This window comes from Camelina sativa, chromosome 4 (assembly GCF_030686135.1).
Source record: "Camelina sativa cultivar CO46 ecotype springtype chromosome 4, ASM3068613v1".
NCBI lineage: Eukaryota > Viridiplantae > Streptophyta > Magnoliopsida > Brassicales > Brassicaceae > Camelina > Camelina sativa.
This window is the reverse complement of record NC_141883.1, coordinates 22464892-22486675: the sequence shown is the minus strand read 5'-3', so window position 1 is coordinate 22486675 and position 21784 is coordinate 22464892. Positions and strand designations below refer to the sequence as shown.

The following is a 21784-nucleotide window of genomic DNA, read 5'->3' as shown; positions in this document are numbered from 1 at the left end:
CAATCCAATACAGTAGCATCCACTCCAACTGAAAAAGAAACTGGTATCTTGCTGGTTGGTTTGGCTCATAAAATAAAAGTACGATGTAGTCATGTAACACTCTTGTTGCAACGAGCCTAATAATAAGCATATACATTATTACTTTTATTTTTATCACATGTTTACAGAATTATTCAATTCTCATATTCGGATTCACTTTGGTCACTTGTGATATATCATTGACATGTAGTAAAATGAGGAGATACAGTTTTTATGGAGATGTACAGTTTTAACTTTTTTTTATCTAACGAATAAATCCAGCATTAGCTTAGGAATTACATTTTTACTGATGCTTTCAGAACATATATATTATAAGCTAATGTGTAACAAGGTTATATTTGCCATTGGAGATATATATTTGAAGCTAATGTGTAATGAATAGAGAAAGTAAATATAGTCTCAAAAAAGACAAACAAAATGCGTTTACAAAGCACCTCTCGCCCAACTCTGAAACACATTAAGCCACGAAGTGCGTTTACAAAGCACCCTTCCATTCCCGGCAAGGTCAGATCTTGGTTGAGGTGCGGGAAAGAGTCCGATTCCAATTTATTATTTGAAAGCAACGCACAATTATGGTGTTCGTTAATGTCTGAAAGAAACATGAACACACGCGGTTCTCGCTTCGGTGATGACACTTGGAAGAAAAGGTTGGTGAAATATCGGGAGGAGATGAGGGATGACCAGTGCTTTGACACGCACTTGAACCTCATCACCGACTTCGCTGGTAATCTTGCCAGAATCTCTATCAACACCTCTTCTGGGATCTCTTCAAAGGTAGCTGATCTCGAACCGGCGGACTTCACGATGCCTCTTCTTCTTCTTCTTCCTTTGCATCCTCCTTCTACCTTCTTCCTCAGCCCTTTCACGGCGTCAAGATGAATAAACAATCCCATAGGTACACTTCTGTTCCAAGGTCTATTTTTATTTTCATTCTTTTGTTACCCTAAGCATGTACTTTCTGGAAAAACAGAACTCGTTGTCCTAATTCCTAAAACCCGAAGGAATTGTCTTGTCTCAATCTAGGGTTAGGTTTGTAATGATATTCTTACCAATCCTTTCAGAAGATAATATGTATCTTAAGCTAATGCTGGACCGGATCAATCCAATCCGGTTGATTAAAATTTTGGCTCAAAAACTAAAACTACGATGTAACATTCTTATTGCAACGAGCCACAAAAAATAATCATTTACATTATTTCTTTCTTTCTGTTCACATTTTTTTTTATCACATGTTTACAGAATTATAAAAATTCTCATGTCCGGATTCAGTTTGGTCGCCTGTGAGAATCTCATTGACATGTGGGAAATTGTGATCCCAGCATTGTACATGCTACTTCCATCAATTTACCTGCACCATAATATAAATTCAATTAGAAATTATTAATTTCCCTATCGGTTTAGTATTTATTTATTTTGTCTGTATGTTGAATTAACAATAGCAATAAAAAGGAAGGCTAATGATTGTTTCTAGCTAATCCTAAAATAAATATATTTATATAGAAGAAAAAAAAAGAGAAAGTTGTTATCTTTGTTAACCAATGTGACTCATATATAACTCGGCTTTAGGAAAAACAAAGAAAAAAAGACACTTTGTGATTTTTTTTCATTCACTTTTTTACATGGGATTCTTCGTCGGTGGATCATTAAATAGTTATAAAGTCCTAATTATCTCCAAATTATATTAGTATGAAAAAGTAGAAAAATAAAATATATTATAGCAAAGTTTGTTAGAGAGACTTTGTCTTTATTCTCACACGTTTGTACTTTATGCCAAATCCCACTTTGTTTACTTAGTACTCTCTCGTTGAAAGACTAATTATATAATGACTAATCACTCTTACCTTTCTATAACAATGATTTAATCATCCATTTAATATGATAAAATCACAGAACATAAGAAATTCCCTAAGCAAATTACTTTATAACTTTATAATACTGTGTCTATAACAAAACTCTATTACTTTTGTAATAGTGGTACATGTATTTGTTAAAAATTATATAATTTGGGGTTAAAATGTCACCATCAAATAGGTAAGGGCATAAATTAAGAGACTAAAAGATTTATTAAAAAAAATTGATTACCTCTTCTTGGTTTAGTTGTTTTCTTGACAACCGGAGCGGCGGTTTTCTTCTCGACCGGTGTTTTTTCCTCCGGGAACAAAACGCCGTCAATCCCTTGAACCGAAATCCGTCCGTCGGTATAAATATCAGGATCGAACAAATAAGCCGAACCGTCACCGTGACCGAACTTAACCGAACCATCTGCCTCCTGAGCCTCTACCTTATGAGGAAACCGGAGTGAATCGTACCGGACTTTTCCAAACCGGCGTACTGAATTATACATACTCTCTTCGGTTTGGTATTCCGGTATGATGTGGTAATACACAATTTGCTCTGGAGCTCCCGGTTCGCTTAATTGGTCTGTGGTCAACTTAGCCATAGCTTCGTCGTTCGGAGCTAAAACGGTCAAAACGTAACCTTCCGACACGAGCCGACCTATCTCGGTGGCTAAAGAAGTGAGGTTGACGAGAATGTCAGCCATTTCATTGTAGCCACCGTAATGAAGAAGCGTGTGGATGAAATCTTTAACTTGGGCCTCTCCGTTGAAATGGTGGCGAGGTCCACCGGGTCCTGGTGCCGGAGCCGGAGCTAGCGACGGACCGGGTGACATTGCGTCGTAAACCGGAAGAACCGGTGGAGCTCCAGCCGGAACTGGAACGGGTTTTTTTTTGAGACGGTGAGTTCTCGGGTCAACCTCAGGTGCTCCTTCCGGTAACACGGCGGCGATAGAACGGAGACTACGACGGCGGTTGAAATCTTCTTGAACAGAACGTGGGATTAAAAGACGCTCGATTCCGTGGATGACTCCGTCGGGTCGGGTTAAATCGTCGGGTTTGGTAATCACAGCGGAGTTGACTTTTCCGTTGGTGAAGTGGAGGTGGTCGTTGGAGAGAGTACGGTGGCTGACGACGGCGGAAGAGAACTGATGAGGAGAAGTGATTCTTTTGGGAAGAATGTGAAACATTAGTAAAGATTGTAAAGATTTGAGGTTCTTTGGTTGGAGCAAGAAAGATTTGAATTCAGGATCAAGATTCTTCTCCAAGGCATCGTTGCGAGGAGCAAAGATTGTGATGTTGTGTTTACCAACGGCTTCTTCTAAGGTTTGAAGGAGAAGAGCTTTCTCCACGAGCTCTGCTAGCTCTGTGTAGTGTGAGTCAAGAAGAGCTACTAGTACCGAGTTTGAGTTTATTTGACCCGACCCGGGTTTATCGGGTAATGCGGTGGTGGTAATGGAGAAAGTGATGAGGAGTAGGAAGAAGAGGCCTTCCATGGTGTGGAGATGAAAGTGTCGGCGAAATGAAGAATGGTTTTCTTGAGTTTTATTTTTGGGTTTGTTGAATAAAGGAGGAGAGATTGATATGGTGATGTGATTAAAAGTGATTGTGATGTTTCTTCTTCATATTTTTATTTTTTATTTTTTATATAAATTAATTTGTGTTTCATTTTCTTCTTAATTATGTAATGGTTTTTTTGGGTGGGTGGGTTTTAATGCTTTCACTAATTATTCTACGTATTTATTTATAAATTTTGGGGGTCTACACGTTGGAAATAAATTTATGAAGACGTCATATAAAACTTGAAGCCAAGAGTTCAGCTTTTTAAGGGAACAGCTCAGCTCTGTCTTTGTAATTTGAGCTTCGTGTGTGTCGGTTACTCGAATGCACACCATTCACGTTGCCTTCAAGTCAAATACTTTCCGTTTTCGTTCTTTTTATTGTAATAGTATCAAACAATTGTCTTAAGGAAATGTTTTGATTTCGTAAACCGCAATGTTAATCAAATAAGTTATAGTCATCACCACTCACCATGATGGATAACTTGCTAATTCTGGTTGGTTCGTACTAGTAAACATAAATGAATTCGCTTAAGATATAAGAGATTGTCCACACTATTTTATGAATATAGATTGAGTTAAAGCACTAACATAATTAGTAATTTAGTATCAGACTTACTATTAAAGAAAGACAAACAGAAAAAGAAAGAAAAAAAGAAGAGATCACGGGTCGTGCATATCAAACAAAGGGTCGGAATGGTAACCGCGGATTTAGTAGTGCAGAACAAAAAATTTGATAGTGCGGTACGCTTCAACTGATATATTTGCGGAACAAATGTATTTGCGGGTCAAGTGCGGTTATTCCAAAATAAGCGGTATAAAATAATATTTGATTGGTGAAAAACAATTTGCGGTACAGATTTCATATTATTTTATTAATAAATAAAATTTTAATTTCTGAATTTTAAATACCAAAATTAATTTAAATTTAAATTTGATTGGTAAAGTAATAGTGCAATTTACAACTTTAATTGTATTATGATTGATTTTAATACATTTCTGATTAAAAACATTATAAACATTCAATACTTACATAATTACAACTCTTACAGATATATATGTTTACAAAACCGCAGAATTGTTTTCCAAAGCACATGAAATAGGAGCGTAATTACTCTTACCTGCATTTTACAATTTTTCTTTGCAAAATTGGACCGCACCTTGAATTATTGTTTTTTTATTAACAAAAGTAAAAACGTACCGGATATTACAAAATTGTGTTGATTGGTGAAATAAATTGAGGTCCATTAAAAACTGTCTAACGTAGTTCCCATTCACTGCCAAAGCCAAAGTGTCGGTGTGACCGTCAAAACTTGAAAGGAATTAGCATGAAAATATCACTGATAATTACTATTATATGTTTAAGTACCATATAGACTATAGTTTTTAATATGATAGTGAATGCTAGCCGCCTGAATTAATATTTTCTTATTATTAAGTATGAATCGACACTTAAAAAACACATCCCCTCTCAAAAAATTCTATACAGACAGAGAATTAGTATCTTTCTAAATCATTGATTTTAATGTTTTGTTTGTTAGAAAACAAAGAGTCCTCGCCGGTGATCCTTCTAATAACTCAGATGTTCAAGTTGGCAAATCATTCAATCTAGATCTAAACTGATTTTTTTTCTTTTCTTTGGAATTTATTTATATATTTATAATCGTATATGTTCAAATTTAACAATTTTTATTTTTTCGTTTTAGTCAGGAAGTCGTTTGTATATACGCTACAACAAGAAAAAAGAAGTGAAAAACTATGCTTGCGTTTAGAATTTGTAAGACTATTTTATTATTAAATTTAACATATAAGCGTAAACGCAAAATGGTTCAAAATTGTATACGAAATGATTTAAGTTATAATCGATCTTTTATATTCTTAGAAAACATAGTAAATATAGAAAGAAAAATTCAATAGGTTTGATTACTTGAACTCATACAACTTCTCACAATCCCATAACTATGAACGCTGCCCAAGTAGAGAATTCGTTTCTTGGATATGTATTAGACTTTTTGTTGTTAATTCACGACAAACCAACCAAAGCATAGCAAAACAAACAGTATTGTATATCAATAGTCTCAAGATGTACATATTTGTTTGTAAATTGTAAAACTATAAATAAATTAAAACTTGTTGGCAAATTTTTCTGGTTTTATTTCCTTCCTTAATTATAATGGGACAATGACAAACAACAAGATTTCGGGTTGGGAACACCCTGGATGAACTTGAAAACGGCACTAGGATTAGAAAGAAAAAGTTTGGAATAACAACATAAGGGTGTCTTTGAATTCAGATAAATTGTCTTGCATGTTGGTCAAGATTATAGATGGATTTTAATTAGGGACTATATAAATTGTCATTGCTGAAGAAAAAAACTAGGATTGTATGCAACAACGTTATTTTCACAACATAAATGTCGTACGTGAATATATATTTTTTTAAATTAAGACTTCTAGGGTTCTCATGGGAATATGTTTACCATAGTGTTTACCGTTTACGCCAAGCCTTAGTTAAAGGGCTTATGAGTAGGCATTGCTTCTATCACATGCCGTACAACTGGAAAACGGCGACGTTTGGCTAACCGTTAGATTCTTCGTCGCCTTCAAACTATACTTTGTTTTGAAGCTTAGTGATCAAACTTCAAAGTCATGAATGTGTTTTATTATACTCATAGATTTTTTTTTCAGTTAGTCAAAATATTGTTTATCGAAAACATATTTAGTCAAAATATTGAAAGATGAATCAAAACATTTCTATTGAAGTCAAGAATTAAAAAAAGCCAACAAAATCAATTTTTAAAAAGATAATAAACGTGTCTTCAAATAGGTTATATGCTGATCAAGAATTTATTTGGTTGTCAAAAAAAAAAAAAAAAAATTTACTCGTGACCAGATATTTTCTAAAATTTAAAATAGTTGTTTCATAAAAACTTGCCAAGTAACCCGTGACATGAATATCTACTTCGAACTCATTATTTCAAATAGACAATAGTACGTTTCCTAAATACGCATTTTCTTCAAATATGCATCTCTGTAAAATTACATATAATTTTGAGGAAATTTTATACTATTTAATTTTATAGAAGCTTTGCTATAAATAGTATAATTAATAGATTTCCAGACTACAGTAAAACCTCTATAAATTAATACTCTATAAATTAATAAACACTATAAATTAATAAATTTTGTTAGTCTCAAGTCGGGCCAGTGTAAAAAATAACAAAATTTGATAAAATAATAAGATAATAATTTTTCTGAAATCCCCATGTAAAATATGGTCCCAATAATATCATAAATTAATAATCATGTAAATTTACATATATATAATGTATGTAAAGAAAAAAAATATAATGTATGTTTCTCCTAAAGCTCATATCTACAAAACAATTATTATGTTGTATTTTCAAAATATAATGATAGAAAATCTTTTGTAACATGTCATAAATATAGCTACATTTTTTTAAAGTTTTCAATTTTTAGATATCCATCATTTACATTTCGATAGTTTGATTGACTATTAAAATACAACAATCTATATTATTATTCATAAATTTAATTTTATGTATGTCATGTGTATAGGTGAATTTGTCTATTGTATTTGTGATTTATTGTTAATAATGTTTTCTAAATATTAAAAATTCAATTTCAATACCATAAAATTTTGAATATCCGAAATTTTTGTTAAAATTGTCTCAATTCATAATTTTTAAAAATTAAACTATTAAAAATATATCTATAAATTAATAATTATTAATTTACACTATAAATTAATAATTATTAATTTATAGATAAATTAATATCACTATAAATTAATAAAATATCTTGGTCCCAACATTATTAATTTATAGAGGTTTTACTGTATATGCCTATATGGTCTACCTAGAACTTTTACAATTATTGGATTCAAACTGTACAATCTACATATACAAGCAATCAGATCACTGGTTCACCATTTATCATATGTTAGATCATCTAAATTTGTGAATAGTTATGACATAATTTAGAAAGACTTAATTTATCCATTAACATAAAATATATGAGTATTTATACATATGATAAAATTTTCTTTATGTGATAGAACGATATCACATATCAATATTCTAAATATATATTTTAATATATCCTAATATCTTTCCGCAAGTTAGTGATCCAGAATTCCCAACACTAACTTGGACAATAAATTCTCAAATACCAAAAAAAAAATAGGTTTAGTATGTATAGAAGATAGAAAAGTGGTGGTTTGTCAAGCGGCTGCAAAGTAGAAGAAGTACAGCGGCTTGTAGCTTTCATGGAAAATAACAATAACAACGGCTTGTAGAAATGGTAAAAGATAGATGTGTATTGGCTTGTGAAGTGGAGGCAAAATAGAAGTAAAGTGGAGGCGGCGGTGACTTTCATGAAAAATGAAAGCAGCAATGACAGGTAAAAAAACTAATAGAATTTTTTAAAAAATAGTAAAAGATAGCAGAAGCAACACCCGCTAGTGCAGCGGTGTTGGCTAAATTAAGTTAATGATTTTAAAACGAATGTGACGATTACTGCAGCCAAGCAACGACGATCAGTAGAAACAAAATTAGATCACAAAAGCTTTCTACTCTTTGTCCAAAAAAAAAAAACTTTATACTCTAATACCATGTCATAATTTAGAAAAGTTTGATTTATTCGTTAACATGACATGAATTTATCTATAATGAAATTTCCTTATGTGATAGAACTATATCACATATCAATATTGTATATATTCTAATATGTATATCCTAATAAGTTCATAGTTGTGAGAAGAAAAAAAAAAGTTCATAATTGTGTTAGGGGATTATTACATAAATAGGCCTTTGTTGAGCTAAATATTAGAAATTGAGATTTTTTGTCCAGACATATGAGATTAGGCATTTTTTAAAACATTCTCGACAATTTTATCTCTCATTCTCTGTATCTTTTGCTTCTTCTTCCGGCCAACACCGACACTATCACGAAAGTTCTCCACCATCAACACCATCATGAACTCAACGAATTAAAAAACACTTGGTTTGTATAAAAGATGCTAAACCCTAAGAGAATACTCCCTCCGTTTAAATATAAGATGTTTTAGAAAAGTTTTTTGTTTCATAATATAGGATGTTTTCAAGTTTCTATGCAACTTTTAGATTAGTTTAGTATTTTATATTAGGCAGTATTGTTTCTGATTGGTTGAACTTGTTAAAAGTAAAGATTTCTTAATCTGCGTGTTTTAGTTAAAACATCCTATATTTTGAAACGGAGAGAGTAGTATCTAGGAAACCCAAGGGTTCAAATCATAAACACCAATTGAATTAAAACTTCCAATTCATCTTTAAATCTAATCTAAATCTGAAAATTACATGTTTGTGATTGATCACCATAGTTCAGGTATGAGAGGAGATCCAACCGCCTGAGATTTTACTAGCTTTACGGCGGACAAAGCTTCAGAAGACGGATTAGGGTTCTTCTTTTCAGCCATCGAAATTGTCAGCGGTCATCAGAAAGATGCAAACCATCATAGAGATCTAAGAATTCATGACAACATCTCTCTTTAATTCACGGCAGAGAGTAGAGAGATTTGAGAGTCTGGAAAAACAAAACTGAACGGCAGAGAGAATGAAAACGAGAGTTTAGCGTTTGTGAGAGAAGTAGGGATAGTTTTGTCTTTTTGATTGAAATAAAATACTTTTTTCTGTAAGTTCAGACAATAAGTCCTGAATCAATAAGATTATGAGAATAATGCCTATTTCTATAATTAATCCTTGTTAGTTTAGACGTCATTTCCTGTGGCAATTTATAACAGGACATAACATGGGTAGGAAGTGCCAGCGCCACCGACTTAACATAATTTCCTTCCCACCTTTCGATAAATACTTGGCAGACCAACCATTAACTCGATCATCCAACCGATCCTTAACATAACTAAAAACCTTGGTTTTCAGGAATGCCCAAATAAGAGCCCATACCTCCCTCCTTAGATATGCCAATAACTGATTTTACTTGAGTGCGTTTATCAGACGAGACCTTCTTACCAAACATGATAGATGATTTCTCCAAATTAACCTCTTGTCCTGAGGCTTTACCATAATTACCTATTATATCCATTACCGTCCTACAAAAGAACAGACTATCATCAGCGAACAACAAATGCGAAACAGTAGGGCTATTCCGGGCAATGGTGATACCCGTTAATTTCTTTTCCCTTTCTGCCTTTTTAATATTTGCTATCAGGACCTCTGTACAAAGTATAAATAAATATGGTGACAGAGGATCTCCCTGACGCAAACCCCTTTGTGGTCTAATAAAACCCCGGGGCTGACCATCCAGAAGAACTTGATACGACACTGAGGACACACACCACATGATCCAGAAATTCTACTTTCTATCAAATCCTAAGAGAACCAGAACCGCCTCTAAAAAATCTCACTCTACCCGATCATAGGCCTTACTCATATCTGTTTTAAATGCCAAAAATTCCGAATTGCACCGTCGGTTTGTATTTAGCCCATGGAACATCTCCTGAGCTACAAGAATATTATCTGTAATTAAACGACCAGAAACAAAGGCCGATTGAGTTTCGGAAACCAAAATGGGTAAAAAGCGCTTTAGCCGAAAGCACAAAACCTTAGAAACAATTTTGTAGCTCACATTACAAAGACTGATCGGCCTAAATTCCGCCATCCGCTGCAGTCGATCCACCTTAGGAATGAGACAAATATTAGTCTCATTTAGAAGTGGATCAAAATTGTCAGTTCGGAAAAACTCTCTAACAAAATACACCAAATCCCCTTTTAGAGAGGACCAGAACCGTTGAAAAAATAGAGCCGTCATTCCGTCAGGGCCTGGGGTCTTCTCCGGATGCATGGTGAACAGGGCCTTTCGGACTTCCGCTTCAGTAATGTCTCTAGTTAGAGCTCTGTTCATACTGTCCGTAATAATCGGATTAATACCCTGAAGCATCTCTGAAATACCCCTACCATCCGATTTCTTAAAAAGATCCTCAAAGTATTTTGTAGCAATGTGCTCCATACCTGAGGGAGATTCATTCCAAACGTTATCAACATCAAATAAACCGATAATCATATGATTGTGCAGAGCTAGTTGTGATGGTGCAGACGCCGGACGATTGGTCTGCCTTTATGAACTTGTTGGAGGAATTCACGCTGCTCCGAACATCTTACCCTTCCTTTACCCTAACCAGAATTTCACGTGATTCCAATGTCAGGGCAGATTGTCTTACTTGATTTTCAAGATTTTTAGTTTCTGAATCTACTTTTGTAAACTCTTATCCTTCTGTTTAGACGATTAATCGTTGAGTTCTCTTTTAATTTATTTAATGTTTGGTTGAAAAAAAAAAGAAAAAAAGAATTAATCCTCGTGTTCGGCCAGTAAATTTTGCTATGCCAGTAAGTAGTATAAGAGAATGCGATAGATGAAAAGAAACGAATCTTTGTTCCAAAAAAAAAAAAAAAAATGAAAAGAAACGAAAGGAAGAAGAATCTGCTTTGGAAACTTCTCCGTTAGATGCGAACTACAGTATTTGGTTAATCTTTTGATACGGAAGATTTTACAAATTCAATATTAGATGCGAGTTCTCAATAAATCTCTTTTATTTGTCTTTCTTTTGGACAACCATAAGATTGTTTCATACTGTATGCTTAATAAATTATTCGAAAAATATAAAAAGTAGTATACGTCTATATGAATTTGATGCGTGATATTTTTATGGATCGTGGCATTTAATAGACCAACAGACATTTATATTTCAGACAGCTAGTTAGTCTATGATCTGGACACATGCACGTAATAAAACTCAAGACAATCTGAAAATTAATAAAATTTGCATAATAAGTTACTGGAGTATACTATATATTTCCTCTATTTAACCTGAGACATAAATTAAAATATATGACATATCCAGATATATTAGACATAGGATCAATTACAGAATTAGGTCTTTTTTCTCAATTTCTTATGGGTTTAGGACTAATAGTCCAAACTTACGGAAACAAACCTTTTAAGTCGACTAAAAATACAAATTTGCCCCTTCCCATATATGATTTTTTTCTTCTTTCTTTTTCTCGTTTTGACCAAATTTATTTAACGATTCCCAGATCTCCTCGGCGTGACTTGAAGAAAACTTGCCAACTGCCGACCATCGTGGCTGCTCCTCGCTTTGCCGGTGCGCCAAGCTCTAGTCAAGGAAGGTTTCACATCTTCCCCTTGCCAAGTCTATTTCTTCTCTCCCTTATTGAAAGTGGTAGAAGAAAAATAAGATTTCAAATAATCAACGATTACAAATAAGAAAAGAAGAATTACAAGCTTTTGTTTTGGGTATTCGTTAATTGGTTAAGATTATATCATCTTCTCCGATTGAATCGACAAATTTCTTTCATCTTCACCGATTAATATCTAAAAATTTGATTAGTGATTGAAGCCCTTGGATTAACTAGATAGTATCCCTTAGGGTTTCGATTCCTTCATCCAAAGCAAAATAGATTTAATCCATTGAATTCACATGATCAAGGATGGTGGATTCGACAAAAAAAAAACTATGGACATTGTCGGGTGAGAAGTCGTCGGGAGAAGAACGAAGAAGAAGAGACAGTAGGTGAAGACAAAATTGTCTTTCTCTATAATCCAAAAAGGCTTAAAATTGAGAGTCTAGACAAAAGTACCTAAATTAAAAGATTTGGGCAAATAAAGCTCTAAATCGATAAATATCCCATTAGACATATGACATATCTAAGTCAAGTTCTCTACTCTTTGCTGGCATGCATGAGCGGTGACAATTGTATAGTAAACAATTTTTTGCTACATTATTACAAACTTAATACAAATAAATATTTCAATATATAGCTGAAGTAGAAACATATATGTTTAATTAGGTTAATAAAAATATAATTATAATCTTCTTCTACATGAATAAAAAACAAAACTGATCTCAGTCATGTATGAAACAAAACTGTTGATAAGAGAGAAGCTAAGCTTCATAAAATACACACAAGAGAAATGGTTTCCAAAACATTGGGCCGTACGTGACTTAAAACTACCCATCATCGGCCCACTAGATACGTGCCTCGTAAAAAACATGTTCATTGCCACAAACAAACATGATAATGAGTTTATATGACTTGTAAATACGACAAAGGTTAAGATGGTGATGAACTTCCTTTCTTAACGAGAATAAGAACTTTCTGTTCTTTACACTCTATTTATGTCGTCATCCTCACTTTACATTCTCATTGCAAATAGTAGTATATTATATACGATCCTGTTGGATAAAATATGCATGTCGTCACGTTGTAATCGTCAGAAGATTAATTTATATTTTAAAAATCAAAATGACCAATTCCATACTCTCGTAAGCCACATTTAATTTGGCCAGTGACCCTTCGGGAGTTGGTCACCATAACCCTTTTCATTAATTTAAAATAAACACGTTTCTAACAAATTGGTATTTTAGTATACATTAACGGTTATTTTAAATCCCAAATCTTTAAAAAGATCTTTAATGTTTAATACACACTCCCAACTCCCAAGTCTTTAAGGTTCTTCTGTGGCTTTGCTTAAGAAAACGTATTAGTTGCATAAACTTGACTTTGTGATATTGCTTTCATACGTAGTAGCAAAGATAAGTTAAAGTATTTAAACCTTGTTTTATAGTTAACTGTTTATAAAGGTATACTTGCTTCAATATTGTCAGATTTGTGGTGAAGGTTTAATTCTCCGGAGACTCGTCTTCTTTTTTTGTTTTTTAAAAATTTTGAATCCAGAAAAATTATGTAAAAGTAAAACAGTAAATTACTAACTGAATAGAGAAAAGTTATATTTGACTATCAATCAGATTGGGAGTTTGCACCACATGGAAGGGGGAAAAAAGTAACTTGAGTGAGATTAAGGTTTTAGTTACATACATTAGATAAAAAATAAAAAAATCATTAATTTAATTTAATTTAAGGTAAAGAATCTAAATAAATATTAATTACGTCACCAAACATAATAGGCCTGGACATTCGGATATCGGATCGGATTCGGTTCGGGTTTTTCGGATTTTAGATTTTTTGGATATTGACTCTAACATCCATTTGGGTATTTATAAATTTTGGATCGGTTTCGGTTCGGATAATTTGGATTTCGGAACGGTTCGGATATGATTATCGATAACCAAAATTAAATCAAAAATCATTGGACAATGTTTTTATTCTAATATTTTTTAATCTTATTGTATCCAAATAACCATACTAATAGAGTATTAAAACAAAAAAAAAGATAGAAATTAAGTAAATGACAAGGTTCTCATGGAACCATACAAATACATAAAGGATATGAGGTATATCTATCGAAATATCAAACTATTTCTTATATGTTAGGTTATATTCGGATATCTATTGGATATCGGTTCAGATCAGATAATATCTGATATCCAAAATAATGAAAGCTAAAAACCGATCGGTTATTTCCTTAATATCGGTTCGGTTTTAATCTGCTTAATTTGGTTCGAATACGGTTCAGATTTTCGGATTCAGATTTTATGACCAGACCTAAAACATAATGATAGTTTATGTAAAAAACAATCATCATGGAAAAAGTTGTAATTAAAGAAGAGCCAGCACAACATATTCCATACAGATACAGTGTTGTATTGAATGGTAAACCCTTTAATTAAGGATAAGGCTAAAATCACAGAACAAATGATTTAAGAACAAAACATGTAAATCAGGAATCACAATTTGTATTTACACAAAACAATTATTTACAAGTAAAAACCCCCTCAAGAAAATAAAAAATAAGAAAAGGAATTGACCCTGGGAAGAAGACTTTGATGAAGCTTCTTTTATTTTTTCCCCAGATTCAGATTCAGATTCATAAATAAGAAAAAAAAAAAAATCCGGAAAATTAAATTACGGGTTTTTTTTTTTTTTTTTTTTTTCAAATCACAAAAACCCCAAAATGAATAATTATTACCCAAAAAAAAAAACAAAAACCTTTAGAAAATCAAATAGTTGCCGCCAACTTGGAATTCGACGATTTGGATTTAGAAGAGTGTCTCCGGCGATACTCTTTGTTATTCCCCGAAGGCTCAACCACATCCGCCGCGAATCTCACCTTCTTCTTCATCACCACATTTTTCTTCGATCCTGTCACCCAATTAACCCCAACAAAAGAGAACGGTTCAATTATCAATGATCAATATTGAGAAAGAAACAGAACAGAAGGGATTCGAGAGAGAATGGTGGACGTACGGATTTCGAAATCGAACTTGTCCATGTAATCGGAGAGAAGACGCTTGTGAAATTGACTCGCTAAGAAGACGACGCTTCCCGAGACGGCGAACACCGCCATGAAACCTAATGAACTCTCCATAGACATATCTTTTTAGGCAGGTAAGGGTTTTAAAAAAAAAAAAAAAATCTTCTTCTGTGTAAAATTAGTTAAATCGATCTGAATTTTTCTCGGGTAAAAAGGGCAAAGGGACCATCAAATATTATTAAAAAAAGAAAGAGAAGAAGGGATCAGGAGACATGATCTGAGAAGAGAGACGGAGAAGGGGAGAGGAAGACAGAAACGGAAGAACCATTTCAAAATAAAATAAAAAAAATTACAGAGATTTTACAGAGAGGAGGAGGATTGACAAAAAGGACGAGAGAGATATGTCGTGGTTTTATTAAATTTATATACACAACACAACACAACACAGCCTTTTTTAAAAACTTTTTTTTTTTTTTTTTTTTAATAATTTGGTCAACAAAAATAAACAACTCTTTTTTTCAAAAGGAGACCATTTGATACAGTCGATGCGTCATAAATATACAACTAAAATCCAACTTATTAACTACTTCCAAACTTGTTTTCATATAACTTTTTTGGAATATTATCTATCAGTATACATATTTTTTTTCGTTAATAGCTTGTATTATGCATTCGGATAATGACTACAACCTCATATCAAACTATCAACTCTTTTCAAGTTCTTTGAATTTGCAAATTGTAAATTTCGTATTTTTCAAATTAATCTTTCATTATGTATATAAATTTATTATTCTCTTGGTTAAAAAGAGCAATTATTCCCTTGAAAAAGTAAGACATTTTTTCAACTTTAGAATATTCTTTAAACAAGATTTCCACATAAATTATACATAATTAGGTCTTCCCTCTGAACTTTTCATTTTGCTTTTTTTTATTTGTTTACATTTAAATTGTTGGGATAAGGCGGGAATCCTCTTAAAAAAACTAGATTTTTGTTTCATGTACATATATTAATTTATATCTTGTTTTCTTTCTACCATCAACTTGCTTTTTTTTTTTTTTGGTCCCATTAGTGACATTTATTTGGAAACACACAAAAAAACTAATTAAATCCAGAAGCTTGTACAAAATGAGATAGATATAGAATAAGTCTATAACTGTCAAGTCTTATATACTCTAGAATAATTTCATATTTTGTCCAATGAGTGAAGGTAAGGAAGTGTGCTTTCTATATCAAAAAAAAAAACAAATCATATGATTTTGCAATAAGGATAAGATAAAAATAATAGCCAAGATAGAGAGATATGGTTTGGTTTTTGAGATGTCGTTCCAACAACCTCTATTACGGGTTTACTGACAGGTGGGTGGGTTCGTTCTGATTTTTTCCTTTTCTCTCTCTCTCTTTTTTTTTTTTTTTTTTTTTTTTTAACTTGTCTTTTTGGGAAAAATTAAAAATATATGAACCAGAGAAAATAAAATAGTTTTTTTTTTTTAACTTGTCGATTGCTATTTTAGTATTTCTTTTTGGCTTCAGTTAGATAAATGAAAAAAAAATATTCGATTTAACATTTGAATCGGTTTAACTTTTGTCAACTAGTTGAACCGGTTTCTAAGTCTAATGTTCTGGTTTGGTGGTGTATTGCATCGGTTCATTACAATCACAATTCACAAACTAATGACCTAAATAAATTTAGGTATAAGCTGGATTATTTGCATCACTCGAATTTCTCATTAGAGAAGTTATAAAGAGGCCTTCTCTAAGCGATTTTTTTTGGGCGTAGTTTTCCTTTAGCTTATCTCGTCGATTCTAGGGTTTCTAGCCTTCTTTTGTTCCACGACTGCTTGACTTTCACGTTTTGATTTGTTACGGACTGTCATTGACTCTGCCTTGTACACGGAGAGAAACGCCGGTTGTTCAGCTCCGTAATAAGCACTATTTCGAGGAAGGTACACAGAGACTGGGTGGGAGCAGAGAGACAAATATTCAAAGGAGGATGAAAACAGAAAAGTCTCAATATAGTGAAGACTTGTCCAACGTTATGGGCGAGTCCTCTGGATCAAGCAATCCATTGGCTGCTATCGATTCTTCTAACATTGGTTTTCAACTCCTAAAAAAGCATGGCTGGAAGGAAGGTACTGGTCTTGGAATCGCTGAACAAGGTATATTGGTGCCTCTACAAGCAGAGCCAAAACATAACAAACAAGGACTAGGATCTAAAAAACCAGCTAAGAGAAAAGCGGCGGCACAGCCTCGGGTTACAGATTCTGAAGAAGTCTCAAAGACGACGAACAAGAAACTTTCTAAGAAATTGCGGAAGACGATCGAGCACGAAAAACTTTCAGCTGAAAAAGAATTTGAACGAGCCTTCCGCATGGAGTTCTGGCCTGATAATGTATAACTATATATTTTCTCTTTATTTTGTTCTAGTTTACCTTTTTTGTACTGCATAATCTGTTTCCTATGGCCTAGTTCTATGAAGAAATACGAGGTTTATACAACTTTAAAGTTAGATTGTTTTAGATAGCCAAGGTGTACAACAATGGGTCCATAGCTCAGTGGTAGAGCATTTGACTGCAGATCAAGAGGTCACCGGTTCGAACCCGGTTGGGCCCTCATTTAATTTTTTTTTTTGGAAGAAACCTTTGCCCAAGTATTATCCTTCTTTAGAGATTACCAAAAATAGTTCAAAACTTATAATCACTATAGGTAGGGGGGAGGGGGGGGGGGGGGGGGGGGGGGGGGAAGGGTTGAAGAATGTTCATACCATATGAGAAAGAGAAGAAACAGTCTCCAAAAATATTCAGAGAATCCAACGACTGTTATCATCATCCTTCACCTCCGAGTCTTCTGACCAAATCTGGTTCACCTTCTCCCACACCAAATCTCCTCCCTGCAGAGATTTCAACTCATTTTTTTCTTTCATTCAACTGTTCAAGATACTAAGAATCAAAGCTCATTTGATTTGAATTATAATAATCTGATACCTTTGAGGTGAATTCAACAGTTGTTGTGCAGCATTTACGTTCATCCTCTGCCAATAAAAAACAAACAATTAAAGTTATTGAAAAAATCATACAACTTGTTTATATCAGTCATGAAAAGATCATATTGCAAATATGTAATGCCGTCTTTCTTACCACATTGTTCCCACTTAGCAAACTTCACTATACATTTCTCAGGAGTGTTGTCTTTTACCATAACCTGATCTACCCAAACCCAAAATTTCTTCCCTCTTTTGTCACCATAACACTTCTGTAGCTCCTCAATGGTGTCTCTCAGAGATTTCTCGGCACCTGATGGATGTACAAAGACAGCACCTTGGTGCTGAGAATCGTTACAAGAAAAAGAAACAGAGAGGAATTAGTCCGAGGGAGACATAAATATAGATTCCATTTTGCAACTAAGTTACTCACACATGACTCTTTGAAGTTGGCTATGTATGTCTCATAGTTCTTGATCTCACCGCGTCTCAATCTCTCGTAGAACAAGTAAAACCTCACAACCTCTTGACCAGGATTCGCAATATCCCTCTTGCGTTTCAAGAACTCAGAAACGTCTCTTGGAGAAAGATTTGGACCAAGCTTAAAATGACCAATGGCTTGAATAATCCCATCCGCACACCTTTCAGTTGAATGTATAACCTTTGGATTGTCCAAAGCATTTTCAGAACGCCACTTCAATAGCTCTTCTTGGGAATTACTCACCTTCACAAAGCACATTGACAAAAAAACACAAGTCAGAGCTTTGTTAAGAATATAGAGACTGTGATGACTGATGAGTGAACATTACCATGACACCGTGGACATCAGGAATGCTAAATAGTTCAGTATCGTGTTCAGAGTCACCACAAGCAAGAGTATTAACCGGGAATGATCCTTCAGCCTGCAGCTTCTTGAGAAGATACTCGAGGGCTTCTCCTTTACCTGCACCTCGCGGTATAACATCCACGTTCTTTCCCCAACTGTAAATTATCTTAACATCCAACTGTAAAAAAAGTAAAGTAAAGACATTACCTTTCAAGTAACAAAAGATCCCACAAGAAGTAGAAAACATAAAAAAGATAGCAAGTATAAACACTTAACGCCACGTTTCTCCAGCAACTGTGATAGTTCCTTGGTCAATGCCTCACCTTTACCTTCATCAATGTAAAAGCTGACCTTGTGTAGCCTCTGCTCAGTTTTTGGCTGAAGAGTTAACGCAGGGAACTTTCTAGTTTCTTCCAAGACTATTTCCCTGTTCCATTTATCACTGTTCAAAGTTTCAACCCAAGCATGATCAGGAACCATGGAGTTACCAAACGCTATCTCGGTTCCTATTGATGTAATGATGATATCAGGGGTCAACAAAGGTTTCTCTTTTCTCAATTCTTTGTAAAGAATTGGTGATCTTGCTGTTGAGAATACTAAAAGAGAGTCACGGCGATAAGCGTCTTCCCACAATGAATTGAACCTGAGAAGAGAGAGGTTCTCATGATCTTGATGATCAACCTGTCAAAACGTGAAAATCACATCAAGAATCATAATTTTTTTCATTTGGCTGAAGAAAAAAACAAAAGAGAGAGTTACAGAACCATCTCTTCCTACCATGGTATGATCAAGGTCCGAGACAATCATGAGAGGAGGATGAGAAATCAGCCGCTCCATAGTTACTATATTACTCTGTCCTGTAAATGGGAAGAGAGGCATATGGGTTTTGTTCTTTCAACATTCAAACAATTGGTAAAAGAAGAGAGCAAAACAAAAGTAGATAAAGAGCAGGACAAGATTCTATTTACAAGTTGAGATAAAATGTAGATTCTGTAACTCATGTCTAAACCCAATTCAATATAACAGACTGAAAAAAAATCGATTTTGATACCAATTCCAAGTATCAAACAACATGAAAGCCCCCATCAAAACGTTTCTAAGTGAGGAGTTGAGTGAGAAGGATCTGAAAACCTTGTGTAAATCGCTTCTTCTTCTGCAGGTTGAGAGAAACAAGAAAAAAGGTTCTTTTTTTTTGTTTTTGTTTTTGTTTTTGTTCTTTAGTTTGCTTTCCGGAGAAGAAGAAGGAGAAGGAGAGAATAACACTCACACACACTATTCCGCGTGTTGGACATATAGCGATAGTTCAAGGACCACGTAGTTAATGCCGCCCCATCCACCCATAAAGCCAAGATCAACGGTCAGGATCTTTAAAGCATTAAAAAGAGGAAAGAATATTTGTTTCTCTTGTTCGTTTCTGTTTAGTTCAGAGTATCTGCAATAGAAAGATTGGGTCTTTTCAACTCCCAAGTCAAAAAAATTCTTTTAATAGACAAAGTTTGAAACTTTAGGTTTCTTTAAAGATAGTGAACATATTGAGGGTCGTGATAATTGTGTCTACTAAAAACTTGTGGGCAGTTTCTTAAAGCATAGTACTAGTATCACTTAGAAATTAATTGGCCTTGGGAATCTGTGGGGACACTATTGGAAAAATTTCGTAATTTAAAGTGTATTAACATAATAACTACATTAAGCTTATGGAAATTTCCAAGAAGATGAGAAAAGGAAAAAGGAAGAATAGGAAATTAGCACTATTGCATGAATAATAACGATTCTCTTCTTTTTATCAACAAAAAACTCATATGATCCAATTGGAAGAGAAATTATTTATGTACATGCGAAGATGCACTTGGTATGCCAAAAATTCTACATTTACATTTGCATTTCTAAGAACAAAAGATAAATAGAAAGAAGAAAACTTCTCCCTGTTAATCTTAATAATAATGATTCTCTTGGTTGAGTAGCATTAATTCAGATTGTTTATATACCTTTTTCCGTTTTAGAAAAAAAAATTATGTATAAAAATTATCAATAAAAGTTAATGTTTGAAAATTTCCATAAGCTTGTTGTAGTTAATTTCCTTATTTCGTAAGCTTTTCATTCCCAATAAAAAGGAAGAATAGGGACATTATCATTATTAGTAGGAACTAGGACTCAGACGGGAGAAGTATTTCAATTAAAGTTAAATTAAATTTCAAAATTTAGAACTATGTATTATAAATCATTTGAAAGTAATAAAATAGTTTGAAAATATATGCTAAGGATAAACTTTAAAATAATAATAATAATAATAATGAGGGCTTAAACTACATAAATATTAAACATATATAATTGTGAGTTAATAAAACACAACCATCAAAATGTAAACTCATAATAAAAAAAATATTATGGCAAAAAGGCTCAACTCCAAGTTAAAAATTAATAATAAAAAATCATAATGGATCGAGGTAAACTTATAAATTGTTTTGTATGTATTAATAATTATAAGATATTTTATAAAAAATTATAGTAAAGAGTAATAAGCATCATAACATTTATTGATATTTATATTACTAATAAACAAATATTATGACGAAGCGATCTTAAGTGAGAATATCAAACGAAAGATTATAATAAGTAAATGCAACTTTTTGATAAAATAAATTTTAAAATAATAATAAAATATCATCTTGAATGAAAAATTTTCAACCAATAATTATAATAAAAATACTTCTAAAAATAAAATATTAGTTAGCAAAATATTAAAAACACATATTTTACGAAGATTTATAAATAAATGCAACTGTAAGTTATATAATTAAAGTTGATTAAATTTATATATTACTATAATCATTTCTAATTTTTTTGATTAGATTATATAATAATGTTGGATATTGGATATCAAATTCATATTATTTAGATTCAACATAAAACAGAAAATTTGTGTGAGCGAACACTAATTTGTTAGTTATCTAAGAAGTGACAAATATATCTCTTCTAAATATAATTATTCGAACGAAAAGTTGTGAATAAGATATGGTAAAAAGACATAATTCTACAATGGACATAAGCAACCATATGATTTTTTTATGGTAAAATACACAACTCTACGATGAATAAACACAAGCACTTGATTATATTTAGTTAGATTACAAAATGATGTTGAATATAAGATATTAAAATTCATATTATTTAGAGTCAGTATGAAGCAGAAAATTTGTGTCAGTGAACAATGATTTGATTTAGTTATCTAAGAAGAGAAATATATATATATATATATATAGTTCAAAATACATAAACATACGGTTGAGTCTATTCATTG

The 21784-nt window shown here is 32.9% G+C and overlaps 4 protein-coding genes and 1 non-coding gene across 6 annotated transcripts; 2 read left to right on the top strand and 3 right to left on the bottom strand.

The window, feature by feature from the left end:
• Nucleotides 1-1175: 1175 nt before the first annotated feature.
• LOC104781083 (fasciclin-like arabinogalactan protein 15) lies at nucleotides 1176-3639 on the bottom strand. Its single transcript, XM_010505679.3, has 2 exons — nucleotides 2122-3639; nucleotides 1176-1387 (listed from the first exon to the last, which is right to left on the bottom strand). The coding sequence occupies exons 1-2, from the start codon at nucleotides 3368-3370 to the stop codon at nucleotides 1329-1331; spliced, it is 1308 nt and encodes a 435-aa protein (XP_010503981.1). The 5' UTR covers nucleotides 3371-3639; the 3' UTR covers nucleotides 1176-1328.
• A 10488-nt stretch (nucleotides 3640-14127) lies between these two features.
• Nucleotides 14128-15091, bottom strand: LOC109132580 (uncharacterized). The gene is made up of 2 exons (XM_019244307.2): nucleotides 14676-15091; nucleotides 14128-14570 (listed from the first exon to the last, which is right to left on the bottom strand). The coding sequence occupies exons 1-2, from the start codon at nucleotides 14800-14802 to the stop codon at nucleotides 14428-14430; spliced, it is 270 nt and encodes an 89-aa protein (XP_019099852.1). The 5' UTR covers nucleotides 14803-15091; the 3' UTR covers nucleotides 14128-14427.
• Nucleotides 15092-16550: 1459 nt separating this feature from the next.
• Nucleotides 16551-17164, top strand: LOC104781078 (G-patch domain-containing protein C1486.03-like). Its single transcript, XM_010505675.3, has one exon. The coding sequence runs from the start codon at nucleotides 16674-16676 to the stop codon at nucleotides 17076-17078; it is 405 nt and encodes a 134-aa protein (XP_010503977.2). The 5' UTR covers nucleotides 16551-16673; the 3' UTR covers nucleotides 17079-17164.
• Nucleotides 17165-17169: 5 nt separating this feature from the next.
• On the bottom strand, nucleotides 17170-19973 carry LOC104781077 (putative sucrose-phosphatase 3b). Of its 2 annotated transcripts, none has more exons than XM_010505673.3 (8): nucleotides 19618-19973; nucleotides 19264-19343; nucleotides 18763-19167; nucleotides 18470-18664; nucleotides 18094-18384; nucleotides 17818-18004; nucleotides 17665-17711; nucleotides 17170-17570 (listed from the first exon to the last, which is right to left on the bottom strand). In XM_010505673.3, exons 2-8 carry the CDS (start codon nucleotides 19321-19323, stop codon nucleotides 17481-17483), a joined length of 1275 nt encoding a protein of 424 aa, XP_010503975.1. In that variant the 5' UTR covers nucleotides 19324-19343; nucleotides 19618-19973; the 3' UTR covers nucleotides 17170-17480. The 2 variants fall into 2 exon arrangements, with proteins under 2 accessions (XP_010503975.1, XP_010503976.1); XM_010505674.3 differs by having other exon boundaries at nucleotides 19538-19747.
• TRNAC-GCA (transfer RNA cysteine (anticodon GCA)) lies at nucleotides 17222-17293 on the top strand. The gene has a single exon. It is a non-coding gene; the product is annotated as a tRNA-Cys (tRNA).
• Nucleotides 19974-21784: the final 1811 nt, after the last annotated feature.